The 14,079-nt window shown below is 45.2% G+C and overlaps 1 protein-coding gene across 6 annotated transcripts in view; it reads left to right on the forward strand.

Moving 5' to 3' along the window:
* The window catches only part of MSH3 (mutS homolog 3), a 102,006-nt gene that overhangs the window by 37,302 nt on the left and 50,625 nt on the right, over positions 1-14,079 (forward strand). For all 6 annotated transcript variants that reach the window (XM_050987455.1, XM_050987450.1, XM_050987453.1 and 3 more), the window contains exons 9-12: positions 2,382-2,494; positions 4,220-4,334; positions 10,677-10,761; positions 11,333-11,442. In XM_050987455.1, the coding sequence (XP_050843412.1) occupies positions 2,382-2,494; positions 4,220-4,334; positions 10,677-10,761; positions 11,333-11,442 (423 nt within the window). The remainder of the gene's footprint in view (positions 1-2,381; positions 2,495-4,219; positions 4,335-10,676; positions 10,762-11,332; positions 11,443-14,079) is intronic.

A 14,079-nucleotide genomic window follows, 5' to 3' on the forward strand; every position in this document is an offset into this window, starting at 1 on the left:
GAAAGCAAACAGGTGTGGCATGAACCATCCAGTGAAATACACCCCAAAGCCTTCCTTTCTGACTTTCTTTCTACAAATCAGCTCTGCAGACCTTGTTAAGCCTTGCTTGTCTGTAGTCATTGCTGTGAAAACATAAACAGGCAGAAATTAAAAATAAAATCTTGGTGTAAAAAGGCTTCTCTAAGTCCCTACCCCCACCTGGTCAGCAGCAAGGCCCTTCTGCCTTTGAGGGCTGACCCAGAGGGGCTGTGCTGCTCTCCAGGTGTCACCCCTCACCTGGAGGCAGTGCTGAGGGTGTTCCTGCACCTCTGCACGGAGACACCTGCTGATTTGGCACAAGGGGTGGCAGGGCAGGGAGCAGGGGTTGGGAAATGGATCTGCAGAGGTTTTGAGGGACTGTGTTGTATGAACTTGTCTGAGCATTCAGGGTCCACCCACAAGCCACTTCAAAAACTGAGAGACTTGACAAATCCAATTAAAGCACATGATGGACCACGGTTAGATGACTTGTTTGAAGGATGGAGTTCTGCACCTTGGCTGAAGGAACTCTGCAAAATGGGTTTGTATGCACTGATTGTTGTCATGGCATTGTTAGTGATGGTGCCTTGTGTGCTTCACTGTGCGCAGCAAATGATGAACAAGGCCATCAAGGAAGTTTTTTTCTGCCCAGAAGAGAGAGGGAAATGTGAGAAATTGATTTGCAGAGTTCTCAGAGCCTGACAGAAGGCTCTCACAGTGTGCATCCGTGTGCAAGCTCTGAGACAAGAAGTGCTGACTCCGAAATGCCATGGAATGGACAGACACTGCTGAGAGAGAAATGCAGCTGGAAACAAGTTTCACAGGGTGGCCTTGCAGATGGGACTGCACACCTTGGAGAAACAGAGCTGTGAGAGATGCACTGCAGTGGGACCCACGAGGGGAGATTGCAGATTATTGCCTTTAGGGCATCTGCAGCATGGTGTGGGTGAAGCTGACAGGCCAAGAAACACTCACAGTGTGCTGTAATTAGGAAATTGTTAATTTCTGATTGTGATGGAGTGAATTACAACATCTGTGCTGTCCCACCCTTCAAATGAGACTGAAAATGGAATCAAAGTTTTTAAAACGCCTCTCAGTTGCTGCATCTCTGGGTCAGGAAAAGGCATTGTCCAGCACCAGGGGAAAAAGGCAAGGAAGAAAACAGCTGACTGGGGCTGGTGTTTTCCTTTGCTTGAAAGATGTTTGCTCATCTTGAGATGGGTTGGGGAGAGGGGACTCCAGAGAGTGTAAAGACTGAAAACTTAATTTGACCAGTCAGTTGAAGGCAGACCAGGATCACTGAGCATGTGCTGGGACACGTCTGGTTAGTTGGACACGTGTTGTGGGAATTACCTCTCCTTTTGGAGAGCTGGGCCTCAGAGATGTGTTGATCCTTTCAGCAGGTGGGGGTGTGTAGAAAGTGAGCAGAAAGTGTCTGTTTTCCCCTGTGAGGTTGGAAAGCCCTGCTAAAAGGGTGTAGATTAACTTCCATGCTGTAACACCTGCACAGTCCCTCTCGCTGGCACAGTTCCAGTCTTCTCAAAGCACTTGGCTGACTCACATCCCACGGGGTGTGACAGTGGCTGGAAGCCCTGGGGCCAGGTGGGTTCTGTGTGTGTCTCTTCGCTGGAGCTTTCTCCTGGCCCGTGGCTCAGTGCTCAAGGCTGGCAGGGCCACCATGAGTTCTTATGTGTGGGTTTTGAACCAGCATTTTCTGTTCAGTGCTTACCAACCACTGTGCAAATGGCAGTGATAAGGCAGCATCCAGTCTTAATTCCAGCCAGCAGTTAGGGACAACAGGCAGTGTGGAAGTGCTGCATCCTGTGAGGGTTGGTGTGTGTGGTGGTGCTGCTAGACTGAGAGGAAGTGCTGATGTAACTGGGAGAAGTGGTGCAGCTGCTGGCACGAGGGGTTGTCAGCAATAACCCATCCTCGGCTGCCCCGACTGCAGTGAGGCTAAAAGAAATCCAGCTCTTGGGCTCTACAGCATGGACAAAACTCTTCCAAAGGGTAACTAAATGTGGAATGGGATAGGATAATAGCTTAAGCTTGATCATCAGTCCTTGGTGAAGACGTGTTTGTATCTACCTTGCAGGTGTGCTGCACCACCTCTTGCAGTCTCTCTTCTGGCTGTGCCTGCTGCTGTTTGGCTTTGCTTTATTTGCACTTTCACAGAGGTTACAGGACACATTGAAAGCAATACAGCACACTTGGAAATGTTTTCAACCTACTTTAAAAGCCTTTTTCTTAATTATTTACCCATTCAACTCCTAACAAAGCAAAGACAAAAGAAACTGCACCTTTGTAACCTCCTTCATGATGGGAGTGTAAAGACCTGAAAGTTTATTTTTTTTTCTTTGCAGGTTACAGGATGACAGAATTAGGTTAGAAAGGATGGAAAACCTCAATTTTGAGTACAGCCATGCTTTCCAGAGGGTTACTGACTTCTATGCAAAAGAGGTGCCTGGTACTGCAGGTATGTTCATTCAGATTTTTATGCAAAAGAAGTGCCTGACATTACAGGTCTTTCATTGCAAATATCTTTGAAGCATGCACCCTATTAGCCTTTACAGTCACACAGGCTTCTGGCCACCTTTGCTTCATTCTCTGCACAGTGGGATCTCATTTTGAGCTTGGAGGAAAAGGAACATTATTTAAATAGAAACGAAGCAGGGCCACCATTACTTTTTTTCATAGCTTGAAGGTGTGTGTTTAGACAGGTTTAAATTTAAACATCATAACAGCTGAGGGGGATTACTCAACATCTGAAATGTTCCTCAAGTTCACAGAATATCTGGGGCTGGAAGGTTCCTCTGGAGCTCACCCAGGCAGGGAGCCCTGGTCAGGGGCACAGGAAGGTGTCCAGCTGGGCTGGGCTGTCTCCAGCCAGGGACACTCCAGGTCCTCCCTGGGCAGCTGTTCCAGGGCTCTGCCCCTCCAGGGACACAAGTTCTTCCTCCTGCTGCCCTGCACCTTGCTGCCCTTGGTTGGATGGGCACTGCTCTCAGCCTGTCACTGGTCACCATTGAAAAGAGTCTGGCACCATCCTTTGACACCCCTTTGAGGTATTTATATGGATTGATGAGATCCCCTCTCAGTCTTCTCTTCTTTAGACTAAACAGGCTCAGCTCCCAGTCTTTCCTCATAAGAGATGCTCCAGCCTCTTAATCATCTTTATGGCCTCCACTGGACCCTCTACAGCAACTCCTTGTCTTGTTTGAATCTGGAGCCCAGAACTGAACACAGCATTCCAGATGTGGCCTTACCTGGGCAGGGCAGAGGGGCAGGATCCCACCCCCGACCTCTTGGCCATAATCTTCCTGATGCATTCCAGGATCCCCCTGGCCCTCCTGGTCCCCAGGAGACTGCCAGCTAATGGTCAATTTGCCATCCACCAGCAAGCCTAGGTCCTTCTCCACAGAGCTGGTCTCTTGTAGGTCACTCCCAATCTGTTCTGGTACTTGGGGTTATTTTTCCCCAGGCACAGGACCTGTAGTCGCCCTTGCTGAACCTCCGTAGGTTTCTCTCTGCCCAGCTGTCTCAAACAGTGTCCCCTTGGTGGGCACAGTGTCCCCAACCCCTGCTGGCCACTCCTGGTGACCTTTCCTTCTGCAGGCTTGGTGCTGACCTGCAGAGCCACCTGTCCCATCACCTTCCCAGGGATGGAGGTGACTCCTGGGAGTGTCCTGGGCCCTCCTCCTTGCCCTCTTTGAAGACAGGAGTAACATTCTTTTTAACTAAGTTCTAAAGGTCTTGCAGGTGAGAACAGCTTTAAAAACATCCCTGTAAAAACCTGCAACTGTGTGGGTTTTTAAAAGTACCAGATTGTGCTGTGAGTTTTCCTGTTGTTGCAGCTGGAGCAGGCACTGTAGTAGAGCATTGTGCACAAAAATGAAGATGTCAGAACTTCATTCTTAGTTTGTATATTTAGAAGTGTGTTATGCCAACAGTTAGTAATTTTTAATGAAGAAAAACCCATGAGTCAAATGTTTTGTGTTTCATCATGTGTTTGCACTGCTGCAATGTGTCTGCATTATTTGGAGCCATAAGTGTTATTTTGGAGCCTTGCTTTGTGTTGATTTATAGATGTCATGAAGCACTGTATATACATTACAGATTTCTATTAGAATAACTTCAAAAGCAGATTATCCTTTTTCTGCACAGAAAATAAACATTTACCAAGAAAAATTATTTTTTTTAGGTCCTCAAAACCTATCTGTAATACTAAGCTTGGATAAGCCTATTATTTGCTCTCTGGCAGCAGTAATTACATATCTCAAAGAATTTAATTTGGAAAAGATGCTTTACAATCCAAGGTAAGTTGCCTTATATAAATTTCCAATTCAAAGCACCACTTCTTGCAGGTTTCAGCAGACAGTTTGTTATGAAAAACTTGCTAGTGATAAACATAGTCTTTGTAAAAATTACACTTTGCATTTGATTTCCAAATCAGACCTGAAAGAATCAAGTGGTTCCTTTGAGTGGTGTTTGAGGAGAACCTTTGTGAAGTCTGTTGGTGTAGACATTACTGTCAGTGATGGGAATGAGCCTGTTCTGCTGCCAGGTGTTACTGAGAACAAACAAGGTGCAAAAACTGATAGATACTTGGGAAAAAAAAATTAAAGTTTGTTGGTATCAGCTGTTGCATCTCAACCTCAGTTTTATGGTGTAACCAAAATGTGGGGCTTTTCTGGGCAGCTTTAAAAAAAAAATAATTTACTGTTAAAACTTAGCCTTGCAGATGTCACTGCAGTTTGCCAGCAGTGTGCAAATAAAGTTTTCTTTCTGTAGCTCTGGAGGCAGGTGTAAACTCTGTGTTGCAATGATCAGGCAGTCTGCTTCAGACTCAGCAGGTCTGTTTGAGCTGTTGAGTCTAGTTACCAGTGTTAAGGAGAATTGTTTAACACACCCAAGGCTTTCTGGAAGGTCCCTTGGCTGGGCTCAGGGGTGAGCAGGAGTGGGGAGAAGGATCATGGCAAAAGCTTTTGCTAGAGCACCACCATTTGTGCAAAGTTTCTGCAAAACCACACAGACATGGATATAACATTGTCACCTCGTAAGCAGTCCCAACACTTGGGTTTATTAGATATGCTGAGATGAGTACTCAGGATTTGTGACAGGCTTATGCAGGGGGAATCAAATGAAAATGGAAAGGTGTCACTGTTAAAGCTTTCCTTATCCTGTCTTGCATAAGTATAAATCATTGCTGTCCTACCTGGCTTAGCTTTGGAAATATCACTGAGGCTTATTAAATAAAACAGCTTTATCTGTCCTGGATTCTCTGCAAAATACTCTCCCAGTTGTCTCAGTATTCCTCTGTCCCATAAGTATGCAGGGTTCAGTAAAGTCAGTCTGGCTGCAGACTGGAAATTTAGAAATATGTCCTGTCATCTGTAGGCCACTCACATGTTGTGTGGGGTTCTGAGAGTTTGAAGCCCAGTTTTGAAGGGCTCCCTGCATTACCAGTTTAGATTACCAGCTGCCTTTGAAGCATCAACTGCAGGTGCCAGTTTTACACACTGCTGAAACACTTCCCCAGGTGTCCACCAAAACATTTGGAAATCATACACATGTTCTGAATTTTGGGATGGATTTCTTTCCTTAAGTTGCCCTTCTCTCCAAGTTGTACTTGAACGTTGTCAAAAGGTTTGGTGTGCTGATAGAGCTGATGGGCAAAGAGTTCCTGTGGCACCTTCCCTGCTGGTCCATCAAGGGCTCTGCTGGTCTGTGGTGCTCCTGCATGGTGCTGTGCCTGCTTTCCTTCTGTGGCTGCCTGTTTAAAAAAAAGTAATTGTTTTTTTAGTAATTGTTTTTTTAGTAATTGTTTTTTTAGTAATTGTTTTTTGCCATAGCTGGAGAAATCTTGTAGAACTTGTGAGGAAGAAAATGAATTCCAAGGAAATGCCATGTCATGGTCAGCTCGTGGGTCACTGCTGTCACAGTGCCCTGTGTGAATGTTCTTTCAGCTGGAGAAAATGTGAAATCCATCTTTTATGTAGAAGTAATTCTGTAGCAGAGGACAAATGTAATTATGTGGAGGCTTATGCAGCAGCAGTCAGTCACATTTGTAACAGCTGCATCCTAAAATCAAGTACATTATAGACTGGGAAGGAAAAGCACTAAATCTCAGCATTGGCATTTGCCTGCTGAAGGTTGCTCTAATGGATTTCTGGGGACTGGATGAGCATCTGAGGGAAAAGGCAAAGAAGTACTTAATACCTTGGTGAACTTGTGTGAAGAAATAAAATAACATTTCTTGAGATAACTTTGTGGTCAGGAGCCTGGATTCTGCTGTGTTTGTTTCTAAAGCCTTTGTGCTGCAGCTACCCAAGTTCCACTTGCTGCTTGTAGTGTGTCATGGGGATCAGCAAACTGAGCCAAATGTTCAGGAAAACTCAACTTCAACACTTTCTCCTAATGCCAGTGAGATACTGTCTAAATACCAAACAGTGAAAGACTTTTAGGCAAATGATGTCAGGCTCATTAATGTCCTGAATTAGGAAATGGAAGAGAAACAACTTCCACTCCATTGTCAAGGAACTTGAAATTCCTAGAAGAATTCAGGTCAGTGAGCATGAACAGATGAGTCAGAGAGCATGAAGTGGGAGTTGTGAGGTGGTTTTCAGTTTGTGAATGTGTCACAGGTCTGGATGAAGAATACCTGTTTGATGGGAAGAATGACAGAAAAATCCATTTCACCTCTGTACCTTCTTTGGACAAACACTCTTTTCCCAGCTGGAATAAAAAGTTTCCATTTCAGTTTAGTGGGAAGAGTCATAAGTTACCATGTGAGTCAAGGAATGGTGGGGTGAAGCAGGTTTTGCTCTCATATTTCAATGAAGTTTTAAAATCTACTTTTAAGATCCTAAAAAAAGCAAAACATTACAAAGAAATAAAGATTCCTGCCACAGCAGGACCCCCAAGCTTGGCTTGGTTGCTTTAGATTTCCAGCAGCAAGTAAAAATGTATTTAATAATGAATGGTACAAGGTTTTGTTAATCAGTGTGTTCTAATACCTTTACATACAGAGAGCTTTATTAAAGGCTTTTGTCAAGAAGTTAGTACACATGTAGGAGAGGTTTTCAGGCACATTTGAGTACCCAGTTTTGTTTGAAAAAATCATCATTGGCATGGCAGTTGCTGAGGAAATGTGTCATGGTGTGTTTCAATTTTACCTTTGTGTTTTCCAGCATGTTGGGTATGGAGGAGAGAGATTTTGTAGATAGTGGTTTGTCAGTTTTGAACAGTGGTGGATGAACTTCAAGAAATGCAGGAAATCATACACAAAACAAAGAGGGATTCAGATCAAAAGTTCTAGCCCTGTGTGGAAATAGTCACTACTGAGTTTAAACCTGGTTAATTAAATACAAAACACAGTCTTGGGCTTGACACCCTTTGTTGCACATATGGGGGTAAATGTCTTTGGTATGGAACCTTAGGAAAGCTAGTGCTTCTGAATAATGGAGAGACTTGTTTTTGCTGCTTAAAGCTTTTAGGGATTCCTGCCTTTCCTGTCTGTGAAAGTTGATTTAGTGGTTTATTCACCGCTCAAAGACATAGACCCTGGAGCTCTGTAAAAGGTAATTGAGCAAAGAAAATCTTGCAGCTTCCCTCAGAAACATTAGAGATTTGGAAAATTAAAGCAGTTGAAAGTTCTTGATCTAAATAACATGCATTTGCTTAGGCTGAGATACCGAGTATGAAATTATGTGTTTTATCTCCTGTGGGGAAGATCAGGAACACAGCACACTGAAACCACCATCCCCTGCAAGCTTCTCCAGAGGCAAAAATCACAGAATCCCAGGCTGGTTGGGATCAGAAGGGACTTTCAGGTTTCTCCACTGCCACCCCTGCCATGGCAGGGACACCTCCCACTGCCCCAGTGTCCAGCCTGGCCTTGGGCACTGCCAGGGATCCAGGGGCAGCCCCAGCTGCTCTGGGCACCCTGTGCCAGGGCCTGCCCACCCTGCCAGGGAACAATGTCTTCAGGAAACTAAATCTCTCCTGCCTTAGTTTATACCTGTTCCCCCTTGTCCTAACTGCCTGTGTAGAAAGTTGCTCTACTCTTTTTTATGAACCCCCTAAGTACTGAAAAAATGACACAGATGATCCAGTTCTCCAGGTACAATAACAACTGAAGTCTGGGGATGTGCTGAAGCAGAGCAGTAACCTTTTCATACTCATCATCGTGTGGTCCTGCTCTGAAAAGGTAATTTTTTGGGCAGGAACCTCATTCTCATGAGTGTTCCCTGTAAGATTCCTAAATCTCCCTGGCATCTTCTGTTTGTTTACTCTCTTCCTTCTGTAAGCCCAGGGATGACTTGACCCTGCCTTGCCACGCTCCTGTTGTGGACTTCCCAGCTGCTTCCATTGCTTCCCACTGGGTTCTGTGCTGCTGGGTGCCCCGGGAGCTGCAGGGCTGTGCTTTGAAGCTGGGGTCACAGTGTCAGCTGCAGGAGGAGGTTTGGCCTCGTGGTGAGTGGCTTCTGAGAGGTCAGCAGTGCCAGGAGGGCTGGCAGCAGCACGTCAGCATTTCACACCAGGCTTGGGCCGGGACCTCTGCTGCAAAACCAGCCCTGACTCCATGGCTGCCCACAACCTTCTCCTGCCACTGGGTCTCTAAGTGCCTTATAAAGAATGTGGGGTTTTTTTTCACATTTTTATCAAGTTCTGATCCCAAGCTGAAGGAAGATGAGTGGGTGGAAGCAAAACGTGTTCTGTGCTGTGACATGTGGAGTTGTTGGTTGGGCATATCCTGCAGTTGATCTTGGCTGTTACTCGTGTACTCTAAACTCCCAATTACCACCATTAATAGCAGGGTGAAGTAACTCAGATAAAGAAAACACCTGGGTAATGTAAGACACACATAATTTATGCTGTGAAAACAACTGCAGCTTGTCTGATCTGAAAGAGCTGTAAATACACTGTGAAAGAAGAGTAAATCCACTGTGCAGTGGAACAGAGGGAGTTGTCTTCAGGCACTCCTGAGCAGCCCTGCTGTGAGCAGAGTGTGTCCTGGGCTGGCTGCTCTAAACCCAGGAGAGGTGTGGCAGCACCAGAACCAGGAAAATCCACACTCGTGAAGCTCTGATGAGACAGGGACACCCAGGAGCATCCTTGTGGCTTTGGAGAGCAGGTGGGAGGGCTTGGCTGTCACCCAGCTGGGTTTAAGAGACCAGAGGCTGGAGCAGTGGCAAACTGGGAAACTGCATTGGTCCTGGGTGCAGAAAGGTGCTTTTGGAACAGCAGATGGGATTTGCTGTTTCATGCAGGGAGTGGGAGCCAGGCAGAAGTCATTCCTCATTAATTTCTGCCAGTGTCAGCAGTTGTGACTGAGGATAATAAAAAGAAGTATTGTATTTTGTTGCTTACAATATTGTGTAATTTGGAAAGTGTGTTGGTTTTGCCTCCAGTGTTTTCTTTTGCTGGTCAACTTCCTTGGTTTCTGAAATAGCACACAAAGCAGAATAATTATGACTGTGGGTACAGTTCTGAGTCAGCTGTACTTCCAATCTGTCATTAAACTTCTTGAGGGCCCTCAGTTGAATCTGCTTTTTTTACAATTCTGTGGAAAATACTTCTAATTTGACCCATTATTTAGGAAAAAATTTGGTAGCAGGCCCAAGCACCTGCACATGACATAAATATATAAGATTAGTCTCTGAATATTTCACATTTCTGAAAGTTTTGGTGCTGTTCTTGTCTTTAGTGTAGCAGCAAAGCAGCTGTGTGTGTAACAGGGAAAGGTAGAGCATTCAAGTACTTTTCCAGAGGGTTTAAAGTGGAATGCACTGAAAAACTTGTTGTGGGTCAGAGAAGTCAGGGAAACTGTTGGAAATCTTCCCCAGCAAGTGGCTGTGCTTAGTCTTGGAGAGCAGAGAGTGCCCTGGATTCTGTGCAAAGGGCAGCCAGCAGGATGATGAACCACAATCATGGCTTGGCTTGTCAGAAGCATTTAGTGGGGATGTGGCACTGCCCAGTCCTGACTGCTGCCTGTGTGCCTGAGACTGGAATGGTTGTCAGGCCTCATGGGACTGCACAGCTAACACCAGTGTTTTATTGATGCTGATTCCAAGGCAACACAGCCTTTGGCTTGGTCTCATCCAGTTCTGCTAAGGGGTATCCAAAACTCAGGTAATTTTGGTGGTGGTTATTTCATATTGAAACAAAACCAAGTAGTTTCAGCCTCCCCTATTTCTGTTTTCCTTAAATGCACTTGCAAGCTGTTTAAATTTGCAGTAGTTATAAAAAGAAATATGTATTTTGATACAATATTTTGATGATGAGTTGTGTTAAAAATTTGTTCCATTCTTGAAGTATTAATTGGTAGTCCTGTCACTGCTGAATTGTAAACTGAGTAAGTTAACCACTTAGTGGGAAAGGGTTGGATAACAGGAGGGCTGGACTGTATTCAGAGCTTTGTCAGAGTCATTGTAGGAGATGGGGAAGTGAGTCTGAAATTTTATTTTCCCAAGCAGAAAGGTAAAAGAAGTCACTAGTGTTCAGTTCTTTATTTGAAGAGATTTTAATTTCTTGCTTGACTTTTACAAATTTATCTGTGAAGCTGTTGAATTCTCCACTGTGAGAAACCTGAGATTGTTTCAGTGCTCTGCCCTTGCCCAAAATTAAGATAAAATATCTGAAATTCCTCTCCCCAGCAATTTCAAACGGTTGTCCAGTGAAACAGAATACATGACAATTAATGGGACAACAATGAAAAATCTTGAAATTTTACAGAATCAGGTAAGGACAAATGTAACCTTTTTTAATAAATGCTGAGATGTTCATGGCTGTTTGACATACTTTTCCCAATGAAGTTCATCAGGTTTGCAAATTTGACCCATAATTAAATGATTTTCAATGGAATCAGACTGAAGGGAGAGAACATCTTCAGAAGCAGAAATGAAGTTAATCTGTACTAACTTTCAGTGTGAGTTAGGAGCTGTGCTGCACTTTGACTGACAAAGAACTTTCCTGAAGTTTAATGTCTTCAGCAACTGCAGCTGAGTGATGTCTGCAGCAGGGCTTGTTTTGGTGCTCCTGCTCAGAACTTTGTGCACAGACTTATTTTAACTGTTTAATTTCCCCTGGTCATTTCCTAAAAACCATTTTCAGCCAAAGGAAAAACATACTGAAGGATTTTACAACTCCTGGAGGTTCTTCACGTAAGGCATTGTTGATGAATAGAATTGATAATGAATGTGCAGTTGCCATATCTTAAAGCCCAAAATCAATGTTTTGAATAATGTGAGCATCCTCCAGGTGCCAAACTGACAGACCAGGTAAAAGAACAAAGTTATTGTCATTATTTCAGACTGACATGAAAACAAAAGGAAGCCTGCTCTGGGTGTTGGATCACACTAGGACTGCGTTTGGACGTCGAAGGTTGAAGAAGTGGGTGACCCAGCCTCTGCTGAAAGTGGGGTGAGTGGTGCCTGGTGCTGGGCAAATCCTCTGCTGAAAGTGGGGTGAGTGGTGCCTGGTGCTGGGCTCAGCCCTTGATGAAAGTGGGGTGAGTGGTGCCTGGTGCTGGGCTCAGCCCTTGATGAAAGTGGGGTGAGTGGTGCTTGGTGCTGGGCTCAGCCTCTGCTGAAAGTGGGGTGAGTGGTGCCTGGTGCTGGCCAAATCCTCTGCTGAAAGTGAGGTGAGTGGTGCCTGGTGCTGGGCTCAGCCTCTGCTGAAAGTGGGGTGAGTGGTGCCTGGTGCTGGGCTCAGCCTCTGCTTCTGGCATGACCCTGAGAATGCCCAGGGAAGTTGTTTGTCCCCAGGAGCTGAGATGCACAGCAGAGTCTGCACAGCCAATGGCACACTAGCAGGGATGGGTGCTCTGTGTAGGTTTGCAGGAGTTAAACCCCTCTTTTGGGCTGAGAGAAGTAGTGATGGGTTTGGACCAAGGTAGAAATGCCTCTGCAGGAATCAGTGGGCACCATTCTAATTCTGTTCCCTTTTTCAGGCAATGAATGAGGATGACCTGGGATTGGAAGTTGTTTTGTTCCCAAACTTGCCAATTAATGTTGGGTTCTCCCCTGCCTCACAAGTATTTCCATCCCTAATGTGTTTAATTTCCTCTGAGGTAGCTCTGGCTGCCTTTGTTATCCCTGTGGACGATGTATTGCACAGGAGAGGGTTCCTTTTATTAATCCTGCAAGGTGAAGGTTATTTGGCCCCTCCAGTGTTTGGACCTGTGCCTGATTGATCAGTGCTGCAGAAATGCTGTGCTTTGCAGCAGTGCTATGCTGCTGCTCTCTTGTCTCAGTTCTGAAATGGACTCTATCTTCTCTGATTTCTCTTGGCAGACTCAGTTGGAGTGCTGTGGTTGAATGTGTGTAAATAGCAGTGCTGTGTCCATGGGCTGCCCTCAGTTTGAGTTTTTGGATCCATTCATTTGAATATGTGCCTCCTGAGCATTGTCAATGTACAGTTCACTGGAGGTGTCACTTTGTTCCCTTCACTTGTAGCATACAGCAGATATTTTGACTTGGTTATCCACAGTATTTTTCCCCTCTGTTTTACTGTTGTACATCAATTAAGCAGTTTTAATGGTAATTACTTTTTTTGACACGTTTAATTGTGAGATATACCATTGTTTTAGCATCTTGCTGTTGTTGGTAATTTACAACTGTTTCTTCAGAAGCATTTTTTTTTTCCTTGACCAAATCTGGTATGTTAAAGCACTGTACTTCTGCAGCATCACTGCTTAATTTTATTATTAGCCTTTTTCTAGTAAGTTAATTTCAGTGGCCCTTTTTTTGTTGTTGTTTTTTTTATTTCTTCTGATAATAGCTTTCGTGTATCTTTCCCACTTCCAAAGGCTTTTGATGTAACCATCCTAAACAGCATGGGAGTTAACCAGGGCATTGTGTCATGAAAAGCATTTAGGTGGCATTTCAGGGCTGCTTTGCAGGGATAAATGTAAATAAATCAGTTTATTTCCCTCCCTGCCCTGCAGACATGCCGGGTGTGTGTGTGCAGCTGTCAGTGGAGGGAGCCAGAGCATTGAGGATGGTCCTGGGCAGGAGCTGGCTGGGCTCCTCCCGGGGCTGGCCACAGCGAGTGACCACAGGGAGTGACCACAGGGAGTGACCACGCCCGTGGGGCAGCAGCTCAGCCACCCCTCCTCAGGGAAACGGAGCTCTTCCTCCTACCCAGCACAGCAGGCAGAAACTGCTTCCCCAGCACTTCCAGCAGTGTATTCAGTTTAAATTCTCCCTTGTCCCATGCAGGACCAGCCTCTCAGGCTCGTGGTTTTCCTTCCTCCTCTTACCCCTCTCCCCTTCCTCCTGCTGCAGGGTGATGCTGGGCACTGTCAGGCCACTGTGGCTGGAGGTGATGGTGCTTCTCAGTACTGCTTGAGGCTGAAAAGGCTGTTTTGCTCTGTGTACTGCTCCCTTTCTGACTCCCGGGTTGTAATTTGACATAGCTGGTGCATCAGGCATCTGGCAGTGTTGTTCCCAGGAATGCACACAAACGCACTCAGAGAACATTCGTAATTGCAATTCACCTGTGCCTCCTGCAGTGACATTCTCAGGGGAAGGAAGGCTCCTGTACTGCATCTTTCCCACTCCGTGAGTAGGTGTATCAAGAAGTGAGAGGCTGTAATTACTGCTTTGTGCCTTAGAGTTGGAAATCACTTGGGATGATGACTAAATTTCCTGTGAAGAAACCATACATTAGGGTGAATAAAGATGGAATGTGTACAGACTCATTTGGGCAAACTTGAAGATACTCTCTAAATCACCAGTGATGCAATACATGTAGAGACAAGATGTATACATTTGGGGAAAAAAGAAATGGCAGGAAAAAGTTCAACCAAGAGGTGTGTAGTGTCCTCAGTTACTCACCTGGGCACACAAAGATAATGAGATAAGAGTGTATCAGCTTCTTAGGAGGAGAGAGGGAGGTTGTTCTTCTGCAGAAGTTAAGTATTTGTGGTTATAGAAGTGTTATCCTACCTCTGAAATCCAAGTTCCATCGAGTGCCTTTGTCACCTGGTGTCTGTGAGTGCAAGAGAAGGGGATGATGGCCTGGAGCATTTGTGGGTGAGGGGAGGCTGCTGTCCCC

The sequence above is a fragment of the Serinus canaria genome, chromosome Z, assembly GCF_022539315.1.
Source record: "Serinus canaria isolate serCan28SL12 chromosome Z, serCan2020, whole genome shotgun sequence".
NCBI classification, from domain to species: Eukaryota; Metazoa; Chordata; class Aves; order Passeriformes; family Fringillidae; genus Serinus; species Serinus canaria.